Source organism: Eucyclogobius newberryi, unplaced genomic scaffold (assembly GCF_026437365.1).
Source record: "Eucyclogobius newberryi isolate DKJ021-1_F unplaced genomic scaffold, fEucNew1.0.hap1 SCAF_18, whole genome shotgun sequence".
Classification (NCBI taxonomy): domain Eukaryota; kingdom Metazoa; phylum Chordata; class Actinopteri; order Gobiiformes; family Gobiidae; genus Eucyclogobius; species Eucyclogobius newberryi.
The window spans coordinates 11,336,727-11,360,807 of NW_027315812.1; the positions used below are offsets into that span (position 1 = coordinate 11,336,727).

The 24,081-nt window shown below is 40.0% G+C and overlaps 3 protein-coding genes across 6 annotated transcripts; 2 read left to right on the forward strand and 1 right to left on the reverse strand.

The window, feature by feature from the left end:
* The first annotated feature begins 491 nt into the window (after positions 1 to 491).
* Positions 492 to 10,831, forward strand: pabpn1 (poly(A) binding protein, nuclear 1). Of its 3 annotated transcripts, none has more exons than XM_072450512.1 (7): positions 492 to 936; positions 2,591 to 2,699; positions 2,777 to 2,841; positions 2,924 to 3,030; positions 3,131 to 3,218; positions 4,453 to 4,604; positions 10,322 to 10,831. In XM_072450512.1, exons 1-7 carry the CDS (start codon positions 802 to 804, stop codon positions 10,515 to 10,517), a joined length of 852 nt encoding a protein of 283 aa, XP_072306613.1. In that variant the 5' UTR covers positions 492 to 801; the 3' UTR covers positions 10,518 to 10,831. The 3 variants fall into 3 exon arrangements, with proteins under 3 accessions (XP_072306613.1, XP_072306612.1, XP_072306614.1); XM_072450511.1 differs by having other exon boundaries at positions 493 to 936; positions 2,774 to 2,841; XM_072450513.1 differs by lacking the exon at positions 10,322 to 10,831 and adding an exon at positions 9,330 to 9,872 and having other exon boundaries at positions 497 to 936; positions 2,774 to 2,841.
* Positions 10,832 to 11,295: 464 nt separating this feature from the next.
* On the reverse strand, positions 11,296 to 15,682 carry ngdn (neuroguidin, EIF4E binding protein). Of its 2 annotated transcripts, XM_072450520.1 has the most exons (11): positions 15,647 to 15,682; positions 15,326 to 15,385; positions 15,172 to 15,243; positions 14,937 to 15,074; positions 14,749 to 14,833; positions 14,623 to 14,675; positions 14,442 to 14,547; positions 14,184 to 14,358; positions 13,733 to 13,886; positions 11,465 to 11,528; positions 11,296 to 11,393 (listed from the first exon to the last, which is right to left on the reverse strand). In XM_072450520.1, the coding sequence occupies exons 1-11, from the start codon at positions 15,665 to 15,667 to the stop codon at positions 11,374 to 11,376; spliced, it is 948 nt and encodes a 315-aa protein (XP_072306621.1). In that variant the 5' UTR covers positions 15,668 to 15,682; the 3' UTR covers positions 11,296 to 11,373. The 2 variants fall into 2 exon arrangements, with proteins under 2 accessions (XP_072306621.1, XP_072306622.1); XM_072450521.1 differs by lacking the exons at positions 15,326 to 15,385; positions 15,647 to 15,682 and having other exon boundaries at positions 15,162 to 15,239.
* Positions 15,683 to 16,088: 406 nt separating this feature from the next.
* On the forward strand, positions 16,089 to 17,961 carry cebp1 (CCAAT/enhancer binding protein (C/EBP) 1). Its single transcript, XM_072451312.1, has 3 exons — positions 16,089 to 16,189; positions 16,637 to 16,870; positions 17,593 to 17,961. Exons 1-3 carry the CDS (start codon positions 16,187 to 16,189, stop codon positions 17,893 to 17,895), a joined length of 540 nt encoding a protein of 179 aa, XP_072307413.1. The 5' UTR covers positions 16,089 to 16,186; the 3' UTR covers positions 17,896 to 17,961.
* The last annotated feature ends 6,120 nt before the right edge of the window (positions 17,962 to 24,081 follow it).

Genomic DNA, 24,081 nt, shown 5'->3' on the forward strand with positions numbered 1-24,081 from the left:
AGAGTCCAGTTGAATAAGTATACAGTAGTGCTTTTAATAGTAAACAAAGGTCAGTCTGAGACACAACTGAGGTCGGTGTGTGTTTTAACTTGATGTAAAAAAAATAATGCGAAATATAAAAAGGCTTTTGTTCATAAAAAAATAATGCCAGGAGATTTGTAAGGAAAAACAACGATAGAGAGTAAAATGGCTACATTAAAAAAAAAAAATTAATGAAGATGATTAAAAACACAGTAATAATCTACTCAGGTCAGTGTGTGTGTAATTAAATTGTTTAACCTTGTCCAAGCCAGTATCGCGCTGCAAAGACGTGACTGACTTTCGCGTGTACCAATTAAAATAACGCATGCGTTTTACAAACCGGAACGTCCTGTTTGTATGACCAATAGGAATGCAGAACGTAAAAGATGGGCCGGTCTTGAATTGCCTTTTGACCAATTGGAGCGAGAGTTTATAGGGCCGCAGTACTACATGGCCCCTCCCCCGACATCCATTTCTGAATCGAAGAAGCGATACCGCTTTCGACTGCTCGGCTTTTTATACACGTTAAACTTGTTTAAACAACGCACTCGCCAATTATTTTAGGACTTTTTTGTGTGGCGAGGAGAAGAATAGTGACTCTCGTTCATCTCGGGGTTTTTGATAGCGGGCAGAAGTATATCTCGGGATTTTATTGGTCGTTTTAAGTTAGGTGAGCAGCGTTTTCCGCGGTTTCCCCCTCGCCGCCCGCGCTGTGAGTGAGCCGGGCCTCTCTAGTGTAGGTTTAACCACGAGGCACGTCGGGACCCCCGGACCAGGGAGATGGCAGAGTTTGGGAATGGGTTTGTAGAGGAATCCCTACTGGATTCTGACCCCGGACATCCCGAACAGGAAGACCCAGGCGTGGGAGACGAGGAACCGGGATTAGACGAAGGAGAGGCCGCGATTGAAGACCCGGTAAGGAAAAGCAGTTTAACTATGCAAACCCGACTGAATGGTACGCAAAACGTGTTTGTAGTGTAATATTTTAGAAGAGAAAAGCGCAGTTTCGCGGTTTTCTTTCAACAATTGCGGGTCACATGCCGTGTGTGTAACTACCATCGCCATGTCGGTGGCGTCCGCCATTGTGGATCACGCAGTGCAGCAGAAACCGTGGGAATGGGTGGTGACATGCGCGTTGTTGGCGGCCATTTTGGCGCAACAGCGGCACCAGTTACTCTGCGCCAGGGGCAGCAGCACGGGCAGTGGGGAAGAAAACCCTCATTGCACAAAATGCAAGACGGGGATGTAGGAGACAGACTGGGGTGAATCGAAGCTGACGGTAAACACTGTGTTCGTGGCTTGTGTCAACGGGCCTTTTGTCATCACTGCTGCATTTCATTGCTCATGTACTTGCCCGTATCAAAGCCGGGGCAATGCAGACGGGTCTGCTTATTGATCACCGGTGACTTGTGCCGCATCCAAATGACCACAGCATCCGCCGAAAGCTGCAAATCAATGTGTTGTTGTTGTGCTTCATCTGCACCTTGAGCTGCAACATTCACACATTGGCAGACTTTATCTCAATTATTAGTTTTTGTTGCGATCTATCCAAAATATTCGTTTGACATTAGAGGGGACGTGACCCGGTTCACATGTAGTGCATGGTGTTGGTTGTGGATTCTCACTGGATGCACATAATGCGTTTCTTCTGCAGACTGGCGCAGAGTTACTCTGTGTCAGTCCACAGCAGCAGAACAGGGGTGGCGTTTTAGGGGCTGGGTTTGCAGCCATCGGTATTAAGCTGGACCTGGAGGAGGGTGAAGAGCATGTGCCAAAATGTGAGAACAGCATGGCCATATTTGGGATAAATGCACCAATTTTGCCTTTGATGCCACACATGTAGACTGGGAATGGTGTCATCTAAAACATAAAGCACACTGTATAGTGTAGAGAGAATTGTATCCCCATAAGTTTAGGTTTTATGATATTTAAGGGCTTGTGACAGCGGACTGTGGAGTAGACTCCCACTGTGCTGCAGTGCACCACTGCCACACAAAAGCCTGCACTCCCTGTGTAACTAACAATATCATCTCATGCTTGCTGTCTCAAAAGTGATTTACATGTTTTATGTAGATTTTCAATCATATAATGGAGACATATAATGTAAAATCAGCGTATAAGTTATAACTGTGTTCCCTCATCATAAGTTTACCCATTTTGCATTTTGATTGATTCATGCATATTTGTATACTCCTGTATTGTTCCTGCATTCAAGGATCAGAAAATGGCGTTCACTTACCCCCTATCTCCCCCTAAAAAAACTGACTGAAAGTCTATGGTTTAAAAATATCATGTGGCAATGTTTCAACAATAAAAACCTGTAAATGAAAATTTGCTGCTTGTTAAGTGAAATTTGCCTTTAAAGAGTTGGGGCCTTCCAGCTCTGCCGTTCTAAACAGGAAGTCAGTCTATTATTAATCCGCTTTAGATTATTATAGTGGGTTTAAAAACCCTAACCACTAGTATGTATGGTTTAATACTCAATTGGGAAAAACCTACCTTTGTTAAATATGAATGCAAACCTTTAAAGTATGGCACAAATGTCAACCTGTGGTGAACTGTTATTCAGGAGCTGGAGGCGATCAAGGCCCGTGTGAGAGAGATGGAGGAAGAGGCTGAGAAGCTGAAGGAGCTACAGAACGAGGTGGAGAAACAGATGAACCTCAGTCCACCACCAGGTACTTTACTCGCTGCATATTTGAGTCACTCAAGTTTTCCTCAAGATTCATAATACATTCTCTCCTCTGTATAGTAGGTCCTGTCATTATGTCGATTGAAGAAAAGATGGAAGCAGACGGCAGATCGATTTATGTTGGGAATGTAAGTTACATTCAAATAAGTTTGAATGCTTCATTTGATTCTTGGGAAGCAGCAGCCGCTGATGGACCTGGTCTGTTCTCAGGTGGATTATGGTGCCACCGCAGAAGAGCTCGAGGCTCACTTTCACGGCTGCGGTTCTGTCAACAGAGTTACTATTTTATGTGACAAATACACAGGGCATCCCAAGGGGTAAGTTTTGAAAACTAATACAGTTTGTACATTTTATACAGAGATAATCCTTCATGAGTATTTTCATGTAAATTAAGTTTCTCTCTCATTTGTTTTCCAGTTTTGCGTATATTGAATTTGCAGACAAAGAGTCTGTTAGGACGGCCATGGCATTGGACGAGTCTCTATTCAGAGGAAGGCAGATAAAGGTTAGCAGATATGTATTTAACAGATTGTGTAACGTTCAAATAGTTATCGTTGGATTCACCTCAGTCTTTGTCTGTGCATGTGCATGTATGAAACGTAGAGTATTTTGTAGGGCTGCAATGAGTAACTGAATTGCCAGATTTTAATAATTCATTATTGGCAAAAAATACACTGATGGACAGTAAAACAACCCTAGTAAATTATAGATATTGCAAAAACAACAGACTTGTCCACTTATACAGCAGGGCTCAGATTAAGGATTTTCACTTGTATAGCGGTGCTGCTAAACAATCCGTTAATTTTTCGAAATTTGTATAGCAATTTCATAATTGCATAGCAAAACACGAAAGTGACTAACAATATTTTCCATTGATATAACACAATCATTTATTTAAATGTATTTGTAAACATTCTATTAAAGAAAACTCTTAACAAATTAACTTTTAAATACTTTTTAAACATTTTTTCTTTAAATAAAACTTGCAAATAAAATTAATTGTTGAACAAATTAATCAACACAAAGTCAGATGGCCTTATTTACAACTTTCTTCCATATCATCAATCAGATGACTATTTGCAGGAGTCTCATTTACATATTAATTGTCATTACACTCACAAAAATAAAGGTTGCTGTGGTGTCCATCATGGTGTATTTTATGTGTTATTCAAATTGTACCACTCTAGTTGGCGTTCCATTCCATTTTTCGTTTTTCTACTTGATGACTAAGTACTCGCGTCTCGGCTCCGGCTGCACATTCGGATCCGTGTAATTCGCTGCGCCCAAATACGCATCTGATTGTTAAAAACGAGGTTGTGTCACTTGGCAGTGCAAATATGAGTATTTTGGCATGTAAATGATCTGCAAAGACTTTTGCGTTTAGGAGCTATTGACCTCGGAAGTCTGAATCTGTGACGCTAACTTTACCACACAAGGCTCCTCCCACTTTCAGACTCGCGATCTGAGACAGCAGCGGGACTCATCATGACAACACAGCGTCCTACGTGTGTCATGCCGTTATTGACGAGTGATCAGTGCTTTTAGGCGCTTTGGTTGTACAATTGAACACACGATACAACAGCACTTTTTTCTGACAAATGCATCGCATTTGAGAGAAATTGCGTCGCATTTTGTGATGCGATACCGGTTATTCTGAACCCTCTACAGTTTTTAAATCTCATTCAAAAAATCTCCCCAGGGAACAATACATGTTTGTAATACACATCTGCTGTTCTCAGGTGGGTGCGAAGCGGACGAACAGACCAGGCATCAGCACCACAGACCGCGGCTTCCCCAGGGCTCGGTTCAGGTCACGGGGAGGCAGCTTCTCATCCCGCGCTCGATACTACAGCGGATACACACCCCCCAGAGGCAGAGGACGGGCCTTCAGGTGAGCCCCCCCGTCACCCGGGCCGCACCCCCACCCACCTGCATGCACGGGACCACACCATTCACACTCAGTCAACTCTGCTCCCTTATCCAACATGCTGGGAGACGGCAAACGGGGGAATCTGTGAAGTATAGCCTGAAACAGGAGGCTGTCTTTATTGATTTGGATTGATTGAAGTTCTCAAAATAACTGGAAATCTTTGAAATCCCCTTCTCCTGGAAAGTTTTTGTCATTGCTTCTAAATATGTCTTTGGGTCGCCGTTTTAGAGAGGGGCAACTTCACTTTGTTGATTTGAGCCTGACGCTTATTTGTGCTGCAGATGTTTGGGCAAATGCAGAACATGAGCCAGATAATTAATGAAACTAATTCCAATGTCTGATCCAATAGTGTTGTTGTGACTAATTGTTTCAGTAGAACGTCCCATATATTTCTGAAAAGCAGTGGTTGAATATGATTGTGTTTATTGTGTTGGCAGTGAAGTAAATGGTTTCAGAAAAGCCCTGGTACAGGACAGTAAGCTGCAGCAGCTTTCTGGCTTTTCTCACATGTGCAACAAGGTTAAGATGAAATTATCTGATGGACATCACAATAAGCTTACACGTTGGCAGTGGTGGAATTTGGTTTTATTCAAGTTTTGGAGTAAAATGTCACTCATTGCCCCTTAACAGTACATTTTGGCCTGTCACGATGATATTTTTGAAGTATTATATATTGCTGTTGGATAATATCACGATAAAAATGTAGAAACGTCATCTTCTTAAAGCAGGCTTATCTGGGTCAACTCTTTTCTGAGGAACCCTAAGAAAACCCGAGCGACAAATGGAAAGCACAATAAAACACACATGGGGTTATTTACTGTCCATCATGAGTCATTTAAGTTACTTGACTTCAGCTCAAATCTACTGTCTGTCCTACAAAAGAAAGCTTGAAAAAGTTGCCCACATGTGCATAGAATCTGTGCACAAATCCTCTTAATATTGTTCAATCTTTCATATACTGAACGATAAGTCAATACAGTAATTATCGTGACAGGCCTAAGCACAGTTACCATTTCTATGTTCGTGTTGATACAAGATATACATTGTACAATTAGGCATGCCTCCTCAATTAACGATGCGTGTTCCTGGCACTTGAATCTGTGAAAAGTGGAATATTTGACCAGATATCGCTGTGTAATGCTTTGTTTAGAGTGTTTAATCTGACACGATAACGACAAGGACACAAAAGGCTGCGGAGAGATCGTAGAGCCCTCTTTATTTTGTCTGACATTGTAAAAGGGAACGATGGCGCCATAAATCCCAGCATGCCCGTTTCTGACACAGGCCCTGGCCTTTTTAAACGGAGAATGTCTGATTTCAATCTCGTCTGATCGTCAGCATCTGGAGCCCAGTTTGGGAGCATTGCTTAAGACTTAATGCGCCACTAGTTTTCCAGTATATTTTCCTGAATAATTGGCCGTCTTAAAAAAAACTCAAGGACAATTTGCAATTATCTTAGCTTCTGCGTGTATCTCGACTGGCTTTGGCTTGTTGCCGTGACCCCGTGCTCGACTTGTGTCACTGTCGGGAGGTTGTTTTTGTGATTTGGCTGCTTTTGTGTGAGATTGTGTCTGGACGTCCAAGGTCAGACTCTCTCTAATCACGCTGTGCGCTCGCCCGGCCACTCCCGCACATACCAACGAGCCTTTAGAACGCAGTTAGACAAGGAGCTACTATTTATCTGCACGTGAACTGTACAAGTGCACATCTGCAGGGACGCCAAAACGCATTCGTCATTGCTGGGAGAACTTACTGAAAGTGTGGGAGTGCTGCTTTCACAAATGTTGTTGGTAAACTGTCCTGGCTTCACTCCTCCTCGCTAACTATTTGGCTAGTAGCAATTTTATCAGTTTTAGTTTTTATCAGTTCACTTGGTGCGGTTAAGTCATGGTACAAAGCAAATTCAATTGTGTTCGTTTGATTAAACCTGGCAAAACTATACAAATATTTAACACTTTTAGAGGAAATTGTCAGTGTAAAATGTTAAATTATTCAAAAAGCACTGGGAAAAAACAAATGTTAAGATCTGAACAACCATGAGGCCTGCTTCAGTGGTTTTGTCAATACTCCAGGACACAAATTTAACTTTGAACCAAATCCTATTATAAATATCTCTAAATTGTGCAATTGAAAATGATTCTAGATTTTCCTTTTTTGCATAGCAAGTGTATACGCGAGTGAATATTGATTGTTCCCAGTTGCACAAAGACTGTAGTTAATATTCATACTGTGATATTTTTGACATTTGTCTTTTAACCACATTTAACACTTCACTGTGGTCTGGAGTTCACCGCAAACCAGTTCAGTGCCGCTCTGAGGTAAAAGGAGGGAGAGAGAGGACATTTTTAAGCCGTAATGGTTTTCACTGGTGCCTTGTTTCGCTGCAGGAGCAAATCCAGGGAAAACCCAAATCGGTGCCTCCTGCCCCGCTCCGCTCGGGGAAGACGAACGCTTTCCAAAAGTTACGCTCCATAAAACCTCTGGCACCAAAGTCGCGTTTCAAATTCGGTCTCAACAAGGACACAAAATGTTTTGCGTTATCGAGGCTCAAGTTACAGAGCATGGCCACTATTAACAGATGAAAGTCTTGGCACATCACTTTTAACAGGCTAAACGACTTTAACTCTTGTCTGTTTAACGTGCCACATCTAAAACTATTAACCAGACGGCCTTTTTACAACAAACAAACCAAAACATGATGATATGTAGTCTCCAGCTTTCGCGTACAGTTGTTTAAACAATGGTAAAATAATACTAATAAGTAACTTCATTTACAGTTTTTAGGATGGTTAAAATAATGCAAAAAGTTACTCAACTGTTTGTTTTGGCAAAGCGTTTTAAGGGACGGCAAGTTTATTTGCAGAGCACATTTCATACACAAGACAATTCAAAGTGCTTCACACAGCAGGAAAAATGCATTAAAATCACAAAGAAATCACACTAATACAATAAATTAACTGTTTAAAAACAAATGTATTCTAACATTATTGCTGGTATTAGGTTGTCAATACTATCAAATCAGATGCTAGTTTTAGGATTATTTAGCATCAAAACTAGATACTAATGTAAGTGTCGGTACAAAAAACATGTGGTCTTATACTAGTACTGATATAAGTTAAGATAATGTTTAAAGCTGTTCAGAAAAGGCCATATTTTGTCATTAGCATTGTGGTATTGAGCCTATTCCTTTAGTGTGTTCTTGTAGTAAAAGTTTAGAAAAGCCAGCGTGTTGCTCCCTAAATCCACATTGACCTCCAGATCTCCACTGCCCCGACTTGGTTTGGACAAAAGGCAGAGATCTTGACCTGTTTTCTTGTTGTATACTGTTGTCGGTGTTTGTTGCTGGCCCTGCATGTCCATGACCATTACATTGCATTCCTTTTTCAGACGTCACTCCAGAAACGAGGGTTCATTTCTGCAGCCTGGTTCAGTCCCAGCTCCTTTTTCTGTTTGCCACTGAGCAGTGTGTGTTTTTGTGTGTGTGTGTGTGTGTTCTGTATGGAGATGTGTGTGCTTGGTTTCTGTTTCACAAAACTTGCCTCCTCAAAGTGTCAGCTCCTTCATTCCTCCGTTTGTAGAGGGGAGTCTCATGAGTGTCTGTCTGCTGTGGGTGGAACTAAAAGCAAAGGAATTGAGGAGGCAAGTTTGGTGGAATGGGATTTGGCCCGTGAGTGAACGCTACTAGAGCTCAAAAGTGACGCCCACTGGTCCTTTTCCCATCAACCTTTTTTAAATATGATAAGACGAAATCAGTCCTTTTAGTCAATTAATAGGAGGGAGTCTTCCCTGACCAAAAATATTTAAATGGAAATAGTTTGCCGGCGTTTTGGGAGTGAATGGTCTGTTTTAATCTACCACTTTAATTTAACATGCTATTTTCTGAGCCCTGTATCAGTGCCACTCCCTATTTTAGTCAATTAATCAAAGCACTGGGCATGTCTTTAGTCGACCGTGAATTTCCTAAGTGGAGAACAGTCCTAATGTTCAAAGAATTTAAACTTCACAACAACTATATATATATATATATATATAAGTCCCTTTTACAGTCACTGAAATGAATTATGTCTTTTTTGTAAAATCCAGCTCTGAAGGACTGATGGCATAAATATAGGAATATGTATTTGATCAAATCTTGGCTTGTCAAGCCGTTAAACAATAAATATTTTAATGATACAAAGTGGAAAAGGATGAAAGGGCTTTTTTCCTGCCTCATTATTGACCTGTATTATCCTGTCACTCGAGTGTGTGTTTGTTTGTGTCCGTGTGTGCGTATTTGTGTGCACTGTCTTTGCTGGGGATATACATGTGGTGCCGTTTGTCCTTAAGTTTCTCCCCACAGTGACCTCAGCAGCCGGGGTCCCACAGAGAGAGAGAAAGAAAGAGGGAGAGAGTGCCTTTGCCGCTCACACGCACACAACAATCAGGATATTTTTTTAATATTTGGACAATTTCCTCTTCAAAGCTGCTCTTTCAGCTCCTTGTATCCGACTGTAGCTCTTTTCCCTTCACTCGCAACACTTTAGGATCAAAGGCACTGAATAAGAGCCTTAGCCTCAGGTACACATCGACACTGACACTTGGACACTTAAACTTATCGTATTAAAAACCTGACGCCATGAAAACTGGCGTGTCTTCCTAAACCAAACAGAAAAAAACTCACCCTCTTTTTCTCTCTCTCTTTTCCAGGGGCCGAGGGCGAACATCAGCGTGGTATTCCCCTTACTAAACACCATTCCCTGTCCCCATATATACGATCTCACCCCCCTATCTGTTCCCATTAAAAGCACACACAATGACAGAGCCCACCCCCTTTCCCTCCCCTACCCCCGCCCAACATTAAAAGAAGAAATACCCAGAGGAGAGGAGGAAAAAAAAAAGACAAAAAATACAAAACCTCCTCCTGGACAGAGACTGGTGTGAGTGAGCGTGCGTGTGCCCAGTTTGGTGCGGCAGTCACCCCTGGTAAGGTATACGTTGGCCATTGCGGGGACGTCAAAGGTGGCAAGTTTTTCTTTTTCTTTTGTTGGTTTTGGGGGTGGGATTACGGGAAGGGGAAAAAAAAAAAAGAGAAAATACAGGGAGAAAGTGTGAATATTTTGGTACTTCAGGCTGCAGCTGTGTCTCCTTTGGTCTGGCTGTGACCACCTGCTTTCACGCCATCACAGCCCACCCACTCACCTCCACTGCCACCCCAAAAAAAAAAGAACAGAAAAAAAGAAAAGAACAAAAGGGGGCAACAAAAAAAGGATGCCGTCTTCATATATTTTTAGTTTTTAATGTTGTGTACATCTGTGGAAGGTGCAGGTTACTGTTTTTAAGTTTGTGGTTGTAGTTTACCATTACCTCCTCACCCTTTTACCCTTGTATCTCCTCGCCCCTGTCATCCCCTCATCTTTTACTGCATTTTCTTTATTTTTGGGGGGGCCATTTTTCCTCCAGACTGTGATGGAGAATCAGTATTTGTCTCACTTTTTTTTTACTAATTTCCCTCCATTTTGGGGCATCGTATAGGTCACATCCCCCCGTCCTACATGGCTACGACGACTCATCTTCAGCAAGCATCGGTGTTATGTTTTTATTCTTTTCGAGCTGCACCTCCCCCCTCCTGTCTTTCCCCCCTTCGTCCCGGTCTGTCCCCCTCCTCTCTCTGTATATTAGACCACTTCTTGTCGTTTCAGGTTTCAGGACCAGTGGAGGCTGACGTCCCCTCCCCAGGTGGCACCGGCGCCACCTACTGTCTCGGCGGCGTCTCTCTCACTCTCTGCCCCCGCTATGCACACTCACCCCATCCTGTCCGTGTGGGGGGGCGGGGGAGGGGGTCAGGGCGACCACAGGCCAGCCGCGGGGGGGATTTACTACAATAGCAAGCGCTGATGATAACCATTTTTTTTTTTTTTTTAGATTTTTCTTTTTCAATTTCCACACACATCGACGACTTCATGGCAGGCAAACACACAGAACACGCAAACGGGCACTTCTGAGGCCAAAATTACACCGAGTTGTTATGTTGTTTTTTTTACAGAGCCAGCAGAGCTAAAAGCTAATGAAGGAAAGGACAGCAGGACCAGAGACTAGGGAGTTTTTGGGGTGTACAGTGCGGACCTTAATTGCGCTCCCTTTCTCTGACTTGGCACAGTGCAGTCACGGCTGGTCTTGAGGAAGGGCATCAGAGCCAGTGGCAATGATTAGTTTAAAGAGTGGGCCGGAGCTGTTGTTTTGGGGAGGGGAAAGTCAGGGGAGGGGTATGTGGAGATTTTTTTCCTTTTTTTTTTTTTTTTCTAATCAAGGGAAAAAAAGAGGGGAGTGGGTTTGAAAAAATGTTTTGCATTTTTATCCCATAAGTCTGTAATTAGAAAAAAAAAATAAAGACATTGTGTAAAAATGATTGCGTCTGTGGTTATTACACTTACAAAATGAAACGGGTCAAATCTAGTTACAGTACTGATTGTCATTGCTAAACCTTTCAGGTATATTACAAGGGATTACTACTATTTACCATAAAACAGTAAATGGTGCTAACTTTAATGTGCTTTGTCAAGAAACTGTTAATTGAATGTGTTGTCCTCAAATGTCCTGGGTATTAAAAACGAATTGATGAAATGAGCAACATACAGCATGACTGCCACCTAGCGGTAATAAATAGTAAAACATCCAGAATCAACAAGTTTATTCCAAAAGTCGCGCTTAACAATGTGCAAGAAATTAATTTGTCTTCATTGGACAGAATGGCTCATCGATGCTTTTTAAACGCTGTAAAGAAAAGGAAAGTTAGATTTTGGCACAATAAAATCAAAAATATCTAGAACAAATGTAAACTTCACCTTTTCTTTTAGTTTTCTTTTTCATTAGTTTCTTCTTTTTCTTGGGCCTGGCATTGTCCCCATCCTACGACAAAGCATGAACATGGATATGTTTCCAGGGCCCAGTTGTAAAGGAGAAAATAAACCTCAAGCTTCAGTGACTCTTAACACAAACCCCCTGCACTCATTAGGAAGTCTTCTGCCAGTAAATTCAGACAGGAAACTACCAGCCAAGTGTAAGTAAGTAAATTTTATTTCTATAGCACCTTTCACAGCCAGAGGTCACAAAGTGCTTCACAAAACACAGAATAAAACAATAAAAACACAAAAAACTTATAGTGAACAATACATATACAACAATATACAGTAAAATCAGTCCGTAAAACAAGTGCATTTAAAAGGCTAAATAAAAAGGTTTTAAGCTGACCCTTAAAAGCAGTAACTGAGTCCAGTGACCGTAGGGAGAACGGAAGATCGTTCCAGAGTCTGGGGGCAACAGCCTGGAAGGATCGGTCTCCTCTGGTCCGAAAACGGGTGCGAGGAACCAACAACAGTTTCTGGTCCAAGGACCTTAGTGAGCGAGAGGGAGCGTACGGTTTAATCAGATCGCTGATGTACGATGGGACCTGACCATTTAAAGCTCTAAAAGTTAAAACAAGAATTTTAAACTGTATCCGGTAGGAGACCGGCAGCCAGTGAAGGGCTTTAAGAATGGGTGAAATGTGGGCCCTTCTATTTGTGCGGGTCAAGATCCTCGCTGCAGAGTTCTGGACCAGCTGCAGACGAGAGAGTTCCTTCTTGTTAAGACAGGAAAACAAGCTATTACAATAGTCCAAACGTGAAGACACAAATGCATGAATTATAACTTCCAGGTCATTTTGAGACACCATTTTCCTGAGCTTAGAGATTTTCCTCAACTGAAAGAAACAGTTCCTCGTCAACAGCTTGGAGTGGTGCTCTAAAGACATGTCTTTGTCAAAGACAACACCCAAGTTTCTAAGACTTGGTTTAGCAGTCTGGCCTAAAACACCCAAGTACTGGTTTATCCCTGGAATGGCATCATCAGGGGCAATAATCAGAGTTTCTGTTTTGTCAGCATTTAGCTGCAACGAGTTTTGACTCAGCCATTGTTTAATTTGCACTAAACAACTGACCAAGGAGTTCAGCTTCTGGATCTCAGAAGGTTTAAAGTGTTTAAAGTGTGAAAGTACTGTAGCTCAAGAGCCAAATCACAATGCCCAAAATGAGTTACTAAATTATAAAAGTGTGGAAGTACATAAAAGTTGTAAGATGCCCTAGGAATCACAAGTGCTAATCTAATGTTCTTTTTAAGCAGCAAAGCAAACCTAAGATCTTATGGGGCTTTTTGTCAAAACACAAAAATCTGCTTAAAAAGTTGACACATTTTCTTCTCAACCCCATTGCTTATAGAAGCATCTTAGACATAAGCATGTCAAGCTTATTATATTCATTAATAATTGTGATTATTCAGGTCATAAAATTATAAGTTAAGTTTGTTCTCACACCAATTGTAACAACTTTGCAGAATTCCAACATTTCTTTTTTTTGATTTATGTATTCTTCTAGTGCAAATACTTGATACAGTAGTGTACTGTACTTTTGGTTAGGTACTAAACTGAATATCTGAGTAGGGTTGTCAAAATCAGATACAAATAAATTCTAAAACAAGTATCGAAACTAGAAATCAATTTGAGCAAATACGGTATCAATAGTGTATAATCAAAACAAACAGAACAAAATGTGACTTTTCCTGAATAGTTTTAGAATTATCTTGAGATTTATCAGAACTAGCATAAGACCAAAATGTTTAATAAAGAAGGAACTACCGGGCAGCACAGACATTTTCAATACAAATATATTTTTTTTTGTACTGAAAATGTCTGCTGCCCGGTGGTCGTGAGTTCGAACCAAAACTCTGACGATTTACTGCACGTCTTCCCTTCTCTCTCATTCCCCATCTCACCCTGTCCTCTCCTGTCTAATATGAGCAACAAAATCATTATCTTGAAAATGTCCTGTCTATCCTTGACGTAAAAAATATAGTTTTTTTAATCATCAATGTGGTATCGAGGTTGAGTTTAAAATTTTAGTATTGTGACTACATTACGGTATTTCTGAGCCTTGTATCTGACCAAGTTTAATCTTTCGCACAGGCCAACTGCTGGTAAAGGGAATGAGACTGTCACTCTTTGGTTATAGGAAATATTGACTTAACACTGCCTTTTTAAAGTAATATTATTCCATTGCCTTTTTGTGTCGGACACTTACCAGGCCAGGCTCTCCTCCCGTTAGCGCCGAGATGTCACTGAAGTGAGTAATGCCACTGAGCTGTCCGGCCATCCCCATCATACGCCTCTTTTTGGAATTCTTCTGATTCTTTGACGCCTGCAGACGGACCATCATCGACTCCTCATAGTTTTTCCTACAAAATAAAAAGGATGTCATTATTTCAATTCACAATAGTATAAGAAAATAGATCGACTTGTAGTGCAGCTTTCCGTCTGAACCTACTTTGCTTTTTCTCGCACTACAATTGACAAAACTAAGTCGATTGGAATACCAAGTGTGAAATATGAATAAAGCAGTCAGATAACTACGCCATACGGACAAAAGTAAAACACAAATTGACGTTTACACAGATTTCACCACTAAAAACAATATCACAATAACAAAACCTGTTGCAACGCTGTATGAATTTTGAACCGTTTGATCTGAATACCTGTGGATCTCGTCTCTGCTATCCTTCTCGCTCTGAAAGTCCTGTCGGTCTCTGATCTCCTCCGGCGCGTCGCTGTACTGCTGCCTCAGCTCCTGGATCACTGAACTCCTCAGAGCCGCACGCTTCATCCGCTCCGCCTGCGCCTGTTTCTTGTCCGCCTCGGTGATATCTCCATCTGACAGAACCACGTGATTATTAACACCAATCGACAACATTTTCCTGTTACATTCAATAGTCTTATTACTTTGATTGTCTTACCGTAATGCATAGGGGCGATCTTTGGTGGAACATATTTCTTAGCAGTTGGTCCAGCTTTTTTATCCGTAGCTTCTTTACTCTCCTCTTCAGACTCAGATTCACTTAGCTGAAATGAGCATTATACGTTTCAATCAGCTATTCACAACAGTTTAATCAATATGCATGTATATCTGAACCTTACCTTGCTTTGAAGATTTCCAGGATTGGGGCGAAGTTGTAAGGGATCGTTTTCAGCTAAACGTGTAACATTGAGGTTTAAAGACACGCACACACTTCATAGTTTACAAATGTGTTTTTAAATACACACCTAGACTGCCAGTTACAGCCGTGCGCACCAATTTATCAATCTGGTATTTCAGTTTGTGGTCCAGAGGCCTCATCTTCTCCAAGATCTTTTCATAATAGAAAAAATACAAATGCACCAAAAACCCTAACCATTAAAAATATACAAGGTTTGTATTCATTTGTTCAGTGTCGCTCTCTCTATATTTTTACCGTTCTGACTGTGACAATCCGCTGCAAAGCTTCACTTTCTTTGATTTGACCTCCTTCAGTCTTGATGCTGACAAGGTGGGTGAGGTCTTGCAAATAAAATAGAAGGAGGTGGTATCGGAGGTCCAAAAAGGACAGACCCTACATGGGACACAAGATTAAAGGAAAATGTTACCCAAATGTATTTATCACTTTCTTTCTTCTCAATCTTAATAAACTAGTAATGACATTAACTAACATTTGAAGTCTTAAAAGCACCATCTTTCAATTGATTTAGGAGATCGCGTACATGACTTGTAACAGACACCACCTAAGGCAAAAAAAAAAAAAGATTAACGTTGTGATTAATTTCAAAATTAGAATAATAAGAAACTGTATGAAAAACAAGTTGCCTGCTCAGTGAGGTTGTTTAGCAGCTGCACCGCTTTAGGCAGATCACTTTCTACCAAGTCCTAGAAAATACACAAAACGTAAAATGAACAAAAGCAATAGAAACTTTAGCAAACATCAGATATGAGTTTAATAGTGGAGAGGACAGCTTCGCATGCTAGCAACACAACACGCTATGCTTTGCAATCGATGAATAATCATACTTTCAAATACAATCTAGAGCAAGAACCACAGCATAAATGCAACGTATACAAAATACAGTATCAAATAAAACAATGAATCGGTACGAAATGTGATCAAAAAGCTCACAAATCTCTACTCACGTTGTCAACAGAGGCCGCCATTTTGACGGCAATGCTCTCTACGGAAGACGACGTAGAGCAAACGTAACGAAATGCAATATAACGAAAAAATAAATAACGAGATGCGTTATTTGTTTTTCATAATATCAACATACATATAATTATATATCTATATTTTAATAAATGTACTTTTTGTGTTCGCATTAGCAAAAGCATTGCGTTTGGGAAAAAATAAATGCTTACATTTTTGTATCACGTGGTGGAAATAATTGGAATTTTAGGTTTTCACGTTTTTACAAGGTAATTATTTATGTTTATGCTGAATAATTTCTTAGCAATGTAATGGTCCGTAAAATTTCCTCTGTTCCTGTTTTTCTCTCTGATTTGATGATTACACAACTTGCAGGTCTATGAAGATGTTGAGAGGAGAGTGAGTGATGGGAGGAGAGACACTTAAGGGGACGTTTCTGCCTGTTTCTGTATTTCTTGCACCTGATTGTCTCACTTCGGACCACTAACACTTAGACTGTCAGAAGCGAACCTGGGGACTCTGCTAAAGTCATGGTAAGACACATTTTATTACAGATAATGTTTTCAGAGACACATTCTGTCAGTGTATAGGCTCCTAGTAGGCTTTTGTACATTGTTTAGGTTTTTTTTTTTATTATTATAGTCTATAGTCTTTGGATTTACTTTGAGTTTACTTTAATTTCTCTCCTCACCGCTAATAAATGTGTTTGTAATCTTTGTCAAGAAATAGCAATCCTAGACCAAAACCACTATTATTATTATTTTTTACAGAAATCGGTGAGAAAAATGTATTAGATAAAACAGGCCATACTTTATTTTAGGTTTTTTTGTATAGAAAAGTGTGTTTCTTATTTAATTCCTAAATTCCTGACTACTTCTCTGGGTAGTTTTTTGTTGAGAACTGGACAATTAACATGTTTCTTAACACATGCCATGCTTTTGAACTTCCAGTTTTATGTTTTCATATTTTGTGTTCCATAGATGTCTGATTCCAGGGTGTCATCTGTGATCCAGGAATGGGCGAGCTCGTACCAGGGGCCGTCGTCGGGGCAACCTCAGATGGACCTGCTGTCGTACTCACAGGGGCTCAGGGCGGAGGACCGAGGGGTAAATGAGATGATGGGAGTGTCCTATTTCCCCTACACCACCTCCTGCCTCAGCAACACGTCCAGCTCCATCACAGGGGCCAGTGAACATCTCCACAGCCCTCAACAGGTACATGCACAAAGGCCTGTGTTCAGTTACCTAGAATTGGGGTTCCCCAACTTTTCAGGCTGGGACCCCTAAAATAACTATGCAACCAAAAAGGGACCCCCACAGTTAAATGAAATTGTCATCTGTGATCATGTCAAGTTACAAAATACTTAAAATCAGGTATAATTGTGTTGGTGAGTGGCTTATTAAGTAACTTGACTTAATTAGACCAAAATATACTGTTTTTAATTTAAAATGCATTCAATATTGTGTTATAATTGTAAATATAATATGTCATCTCACGACTCCCAGCTCATACCTTGTGACCCCTACTTTGGGAACCAAAAACAACAGTTATTTCCTTCAGCAGATCCAGGATAAACACAAATCCTGATAGTAGAATGACTGATGCTGACTTTTTGTTTTTATTTTTTGTTTTCGGTCTGAAGAAGTTATATCTGCCGCCGCCATTTTTAATTTATTTTGTGACTTATTCCGTTTTTATGTTTTAATTAATAGCTTGAATGTTTTTTCTTTATAGTTTTAGGCTTAGGTATTTTGTTTTTTGTTCATATTCTTATTGCTAAACCGAGTTACATTTGTTGTTTTAGTTCTCTTAAATAAACTATCAACATTTAGTCATGTTTAAAAAGTGTGCTTCAAGAATTAAGTGGTTGAATGGATGGATCTGCTGCTGAAAAAAAACAAGCATGAAACAACCTGCTTCTCCCTGTTTTGCCCAGGACTTCTCCCCGTTCCTGCACCCCTCGCTGCGCTCCCCGATGACCAAGAGGAGCATCAGTAAGGACAGTCCCGAGTACCGTCTGAGGCGCGAGAGGAACAACATCGCGGTGCGGAAGAGCCGGGACAAGGCGCGTAGGAGGATCCTGCTGACCCAACAGAGGGCCCTCCAGCTGCAGGACGAGAACCAGAGACTGCAGCAGAGGATAGGGCAGCTAACGCAGGAGCTGGACACGCTCAAACACATCCTATCCCAGCGACACGTGCAGGGGGCCGAGGAGGGGGCCGGGGACACCTCCATCTGAATACTGCACCCACAAGGACTTAAGTACAATAGCAGGTACAAAATAAATACAAATCAGAGATGAAAAGACTGTTGCAAGACTATTCTACTAAAACAATGGTGTAATTAAAAAGAGTTTCAAACTTTTCATGATTTTCAATGGGGGCATTGGGGGGGCCACTAAAATTAATATTGTATAAATGCAGATTTTGTTTTAATATAGCAACCTCTATAGTTAAGTTAGTTATGATCAGGTTCAACATTTGTGAATTTACTGTTTTCTATTCATAATATTATGTGGCACAACAACATTCAAGAATCCCTATAGTTTCAAATGGAGCTGGAGGAAATATGGTGGAATTCGCTGTTTGTCTGTCAAATTGTAGATTTTCTGACCTGTATATCTGTAATTACTGGGCCTATGTCCCTATGAAACAAAACCTGGCAAAAAGAAAAATCCCAAAACTTATCTGTCAGTATAAATAAACAATACATATTTTTAACAATAGCTTCAGAAAGTGGTGCTATTTTTTTTTATTCCAAAGACGTGATTGTCGTCAGTAAAAAGTACTTTAAGACATTAGAGTAACATGTTTTTGGAGCCAATCCCAAACAATAATGATAAGGAACAACATTTATGTACCATAAGTCTGGATATTTCTTTCTGCTCTCCATCTGAAATGAAGACATCATCAAATTCAAAGACATAAACACACCCTATAGAACACAAAATCTATTCACGGATTCACAAAATCAATTTTATCCTTCTTTATCACCAGGACCAGCTAAGCACAGTTATATCACCGTATTGTCTCAGAGTTGAAGTATTTTAATAACCACTGGATGTTGTACTTACTGTGGAAGTACTCAATAAGAATGGGAATCACACTATTCGATTGAGTGGATCAAATTGTGAATTTGTTGATAACTAGAATGAATTATGCATTGAATGTTCAACAAACCTTCAGTACAATGAACATTATAGTTTTTTTATTTTATATTTAGAGTCAGAACTTTAGAGACTTTTTCTTTTAAGAAAAAACCCACAAGAACATTATTTATTGATGCATTTTCTCTGTCCCTAATACCGGTACTTGAAATTATGCCACCTCTGTTGGTCTCTAGTGATTTGAACGTGACATTGCCTAATAATCTACCTCCTAACTTCACAATTTGACTTGTTTTGTTACACAACTGCATTTCACAACAGTGTTTGGTTTACAGGCAGTTCGAGCCCGTATAATTGACTAAAAAGGTTCATCCGTGCAGTGAGGTACAATTGTATCATCAAGATTGCGCAAGTTTCCTTACCGAACATAATCGCTGGCGTGACTTTCCTCACAAGTTGTTCTCCTCTCTTAAAAGGTGTTCAATGTTCACATTTTCACAAGAACATCTCTGATTACATACGCTTCGAGTGGTTATGGAAAATGTTCGCCGTAACACTACAGTCTATCATTAAGAATCATTACTTGTTTTATTCTCGCTTGGCTGCGTCCGCTCCATGGTGATTCTGCCCCATCATTTACCATAAGCTGCAGCCACAGAAGCGGATGTCATAGCGGAGACCGTTGTTCACCAGCGGTTTCCCTTCTGTGGGACGGATGAGATTTCAACACATCAGGTCGGCGATGGGGAGCACACAGAAGATGGTATCAGTAGGTTTTGGGGCTGCCAGAGTTTTCCTGTGGCGGTGATGGCAGTGGAAGGACACAGAGATAGGGGACGTGACGGGGAGGGTTTGGGCCAGACAGACCTGCAGGAGACACCAGAACTAAATGCATTATAGATTATACATTTATTCAAACATCCTTTATAGTTATGACAAGTGGGACGTCTTTGCAAATGAAATAAACTGAACATATTGTGGCTTTGCTTGTTGTAAAAAGTCACCATCCAACGATAAATATATGTTTTTTAAATAACAGGGACACGTGTTTTTGAGTCTTCTGCGTCCTCGTGAATGATTTGTTCCAATGATTTGACCCATGTAGTGTTTTCTGATTCATAAATGTGTCGTGTTCTGTACAAGTTTTTTGCCGATTAAAAGTGTTTGTCAAAGTTACACTTGCTTCTCGATGATGTGAGATTGTAGGCCACAATTATTAAAGAGAAGGGACACCAGTTTTTCATTTTTTAACAGAATAGTGAAGTGAAATTGTTTTGCCATTAATTAATAACTCGGTTAATACAGATTTCGTTTACTGCTGTTTATTGATCTCCGTCCTCCTCTTTATTCAGAATTGCTCACTGATGAATATAGATTTTTCCTTTTTACCGCTCAAACAAATTGCCCTCGGCGGGTTCATCATTTTTTACGACTTATCATTTATTATTTATTATTCCTCAACACTTGTATGTATTTTTTACGATGCTTTAGGCCATTAAGCATTTGTATAGTATATAGTTTAGTTAATTGATTGATGGAGTCTTAATTTACCAACTGTTTTTAAATTAGTTATATCATTATTTAATTGAGATTATGGACAGTAGCGCAGACAGGGCGTGGAGTGAAGACGCTGTTTCTCTGTATATGTATTAAATATATTATTATGTATATTTAACGTTTATTTTACCAGGAAAGTCCCATTGAGATAAGACTTTTTTGTTTGCAAGGGAGTCCTGGCCAAGACAGCAGCACAGATCATTCATTAACACACTCTTAGATAAATATATTCCCTAAAAACAGCTTCAAACCTTAGGTCCCATTTCCAGACCCTTCAACATAGAATTAAAGTGACTTATTTAAATCTGTTATTTTAGTTTCCAGACCTTTTGTAAGTTATTCCATGTTGAGGGAGCAGAATATTGACTATTGGCACAGAAAGTCTTTTAGATCGTGAGAGTTAGAAATATAGTTTGGATCAGATGCAGCTTTTTGAGAACTTTAATCGACTAATCAATGCCATAATATATGTAATATCTTTTATGTAAATACTACGTTTCCTTCAGGTTCACATCACTTCACACAACACCGGTTTGAAATACTATGAAGAACTTTATAATCGATGATGTTTGAAAGAACGTATGATGACCACCTCTTTGATGGGCTCTTCGAGAGGGCGTCAGGTTATTGTGCCTATCAAAACTAGAGCGGCACAGAGTCTGTTCTTGTGTGAATGTGTCTGTTGAAATGTCCGAGCGTCATGTGGAGCAATCTGTGGTCCCAGGACTGCAACATCTGAAGTGAAGAAAGACTGTGTTTCACCTAAAATCTATAGAGTTACTCAAGAACAAACCACAGACCAGAGAAGACCCTTAGTCTAACCAAAGTAGTAGATCATGTTATAAAGGTAAAGGTTCACTTCATTGTCCCTGCATGGAGATATGTCCTCTGCATTTGACTCGTCCTTCTGTGTCAGGGGAAGTGGTTATTTCCCTGACATGATCATCTCATAGTTACGAGGTAAAAGTGTGTGCCAAAATATAGAAGTTCAAGCTCCAGTGGGATAATATGGTGAAAGACTCAAATTAGACTATTTGGGGAATATAGAGGTAGAAATACAATGGATTTGGACCATTAAGGTCCATCAAGCAAACATATAGCCCCAGTGCATACATTTTCAGCCGAAGAATAGATACAAATAAAGGCATGTTACTTCATTTTTTCATTATTTGTTTTTTCAATTGCCCTGAAAATTGAAGAAAATGTGTATCTTTACTGTGAGCGAGGTTGCATCTGCACAAACCTGACTCGTACTTGGCCTAGAGGAGCCTCCTGCTTGTTTCCATGGAAACATTGATTCTTTGGCTATAATAACCCATCCCCATGGAGAGTATGGTTTTAACTTATTTCCACTCAATAAACCTCTGATTCTATATGATATGATTTCTGACATGAAATGAGTAAGAAACTCTTCATGTAGTGAATCAAATGAGTGCATTCCATGGATCTATTATAATATCGGGTGCATTCTGATTATGTGATTAGTATTCTTCAGTCACATTAGTGTGGACACTCACAGCAGCTTCACTCTGTCATATTAATGCTTTATTTATTTTTATTTCATATTTATTGGGGACATATGTGAAGACACATAGCGTAAACAATTAAGAATACTGTAAGGTACAATAGTATTTACAGCATGTTTTTACACTTGTGTGGATGTTTTTTCTCACAGAGAATCATCACAGAAGTTAGTTTTCTTGTTGTTAGCTCCACATTAGCTCCAATTCTAGCACAGCTCTAATATCCACAAAACCGTGTCCAAAGCCACATGTCTCTTTCTCTGCTCATAACACTCTGCCCAAGTCAAATATGTAAAGTTTTTGTGTACTTCGGCGCCTCGGGGCTCTGTGAAGGGTTGTGGGACATGAAGTTCTATTACTCAGACATTGCGGGCCAGATTAAAACCTCTGGGGCCCCCGGATGTGGCCCGTTTGACACCCCTGGTCTAGGAAGATGTCCTTTAGTCTATTTACTGATCTAGATTTACAACTTAGTCTATTATTATTTGACCTATATATACCTCCCAAGTGCCTTTGTTTGTCCTCATCATGATGTCAATGGAGGAAATGCTTGGATCGTTTGCTTTGTCTCCAGCTCCCTCTAGTGGTCAGAACATTCCCATGACCTCACAGTTTCATGTAGGACACTGCAGTGGCACCAAAGTCAAAGCCTTGTCAGGTGCATTGGACAAGGAAGTAATAAGCTTTAGGTGACTTTGTGCTGTTGATAAGAAAAGCCTGGGAGCATTGAAGGAAAGAGAGTTTAAATGGCAGGAAATCAACAGGGAGTTTATATGTTAATGTGTATGGACATAGCTTTAGTTATGGACAGATTAGATTTCAGATCAAATAAAAATGTTGCAAAAAGTGCAGATTAAAAATGCAAACAGTAATTTAAACTTGTAAAAATGTCCCAATATGTGTAAAGTTTTGCACCACATCTGCTGTCACACGAGGGGTAGGCTCAAGGCGATGTACCAGAAACACACAATTATCATAATTTCTGTCATACAGTAGCATATCCAGTGCTTCTTCTGAGAGGTCACGCTTCTATGTCACTGTCATCATGGAGGAGGAGTGAGCGGAGACATGTCCTAAATCACACTTGTGGATTAGGTCCTTTCCAGTTCTCTGCATATATTTATAAAAACCCTCTGACTGACCAAAGTATAAATGGAAATAACACTATATTATTTGTAAATGTCTAACAATTCCCCCAAAAATTACATTCAAACAACAGTGATAAAAAGTTATATAAGTAAAACAAATAAGTATAACAAAACCTGTTACCTGTACCATGCCAGGTAGAAAATGTGTTATTTAAAGGTGCACTATGTCACTTTTCTGGTGGAGGGTACGCCGCTTGTCTCCATGGAGATGTCAATGTGTTATTAGGCCAAGTTACAGGCCAGATCTATGCTCATGGTGGTTGTTTTCTAAGGTATATTAAAAAAAAACCCACCAGAAACGTTAATGTAGTGCACCTACACATGTCACATGTCCTATAAGGCTTTTCTAAAATGTCTTTTCTGTTTTAGATTTGAGTAAGCCGGCCATCGCAGTCTTTTCAGTCCTTGGGCTCTTCTCGTCTCAATCCGCTGCCTTTCTGTGCATCTTCTTCACTGCAGAGATTATGCCCACGATTATCAGGTAAAACAAACTTCTCTACTCATTACCTTTAGAAGCACGTTACAGAAGGACTTTAGTCTTCACATCTTGCTCCAGTAATGATGAATGAAAAATTAACCACAGTGTGCAAATGAAGCGAGGGAATAAAAGCATCTGAATGCATTAGTAATGAGCAGAAGTGAATTTATGCAGAACTTGATGCTCCCACACAGTCCACCTCCACAAAGCACCACAAAACTGGGTCAGTGATTATCAGAGAAAAGTTGCAGATGATGATCATGAACTTGAAACTGTGATTTTGAACTAGTGGAATGATGATGAGTATTCTGTTTTTTACATTACAGTATTTGGAATTAAACAATAAGTTTTTACCTACAAAGAAATATTTTGCTGAATAATTGTTTAAAATGATTGAGAAAAGCTTGAATATAATGAAGTGATAATGCAACGTAGATCCGTGTATACTGTACTGCAGAAGACTTTATCACAAGAAGTATCTGGAAACACTGACGTCTGTTTAATGAGTGATTTATTGTACAAAACGAGTAAAGAGTAAATTACAGTCATAATAATGTGTTCAAGACAATACTTGTTCTTACAAAATATTACCACAAGATGGAGACATTGTAGT

Bases quoted from the DNA above. Each gene is read 5' to 3' on its own strand.
- pabpn1 (XM_072450511.1), top strand. From the start codon at position 802: ATGGCAGAGTTTGGGAATGGGTTTGTAGAGGAATCCCTACTGGATTCT. The intron at 2,700-2,773 runs GTACTTTACTCG...TCCTCTGTATAG, and splicing joins GAACCTCAGTCCACCACCAG to TAGGTCCTGTCATTATGTCG. The intron at 2,842-2,923 runs GTAAGTTACATT...GTCTGTTCTCAG, and splicing joins GATCGATTTATGTTGGGAAT to GTGGATTATGGTGCCACCGC.
- ngdn (XM_072450520.1), bottom strand. From the start codon at position 15,667: ATGGCGGCCTCTGTTGACAAC. The intron at 15,244-15,325 runs GCAACTTGTTTT...TTTTTGCCTTAG, and splicing joins TAAACAACCTCACTGAGCAG to GTGGTGTCTGTTACAAGTCA. The intron at 14,676-14,748 runs GTGTGTATTTAA...TTACACGTTTAG, and splicing joins GGCTGTAACTGGCAGTCTAG to CTGAAAACGATCCCTTACAA.
- cebp1 (XM_072451312.1), top strand. The intron at 16,871-17,592 runs GTACATGCACAA...TGTTTTGCCCAG, and splicing joins ATCTCCACAGCCCTCAACAG to GACTTCTCCCCGTTCCTGCA.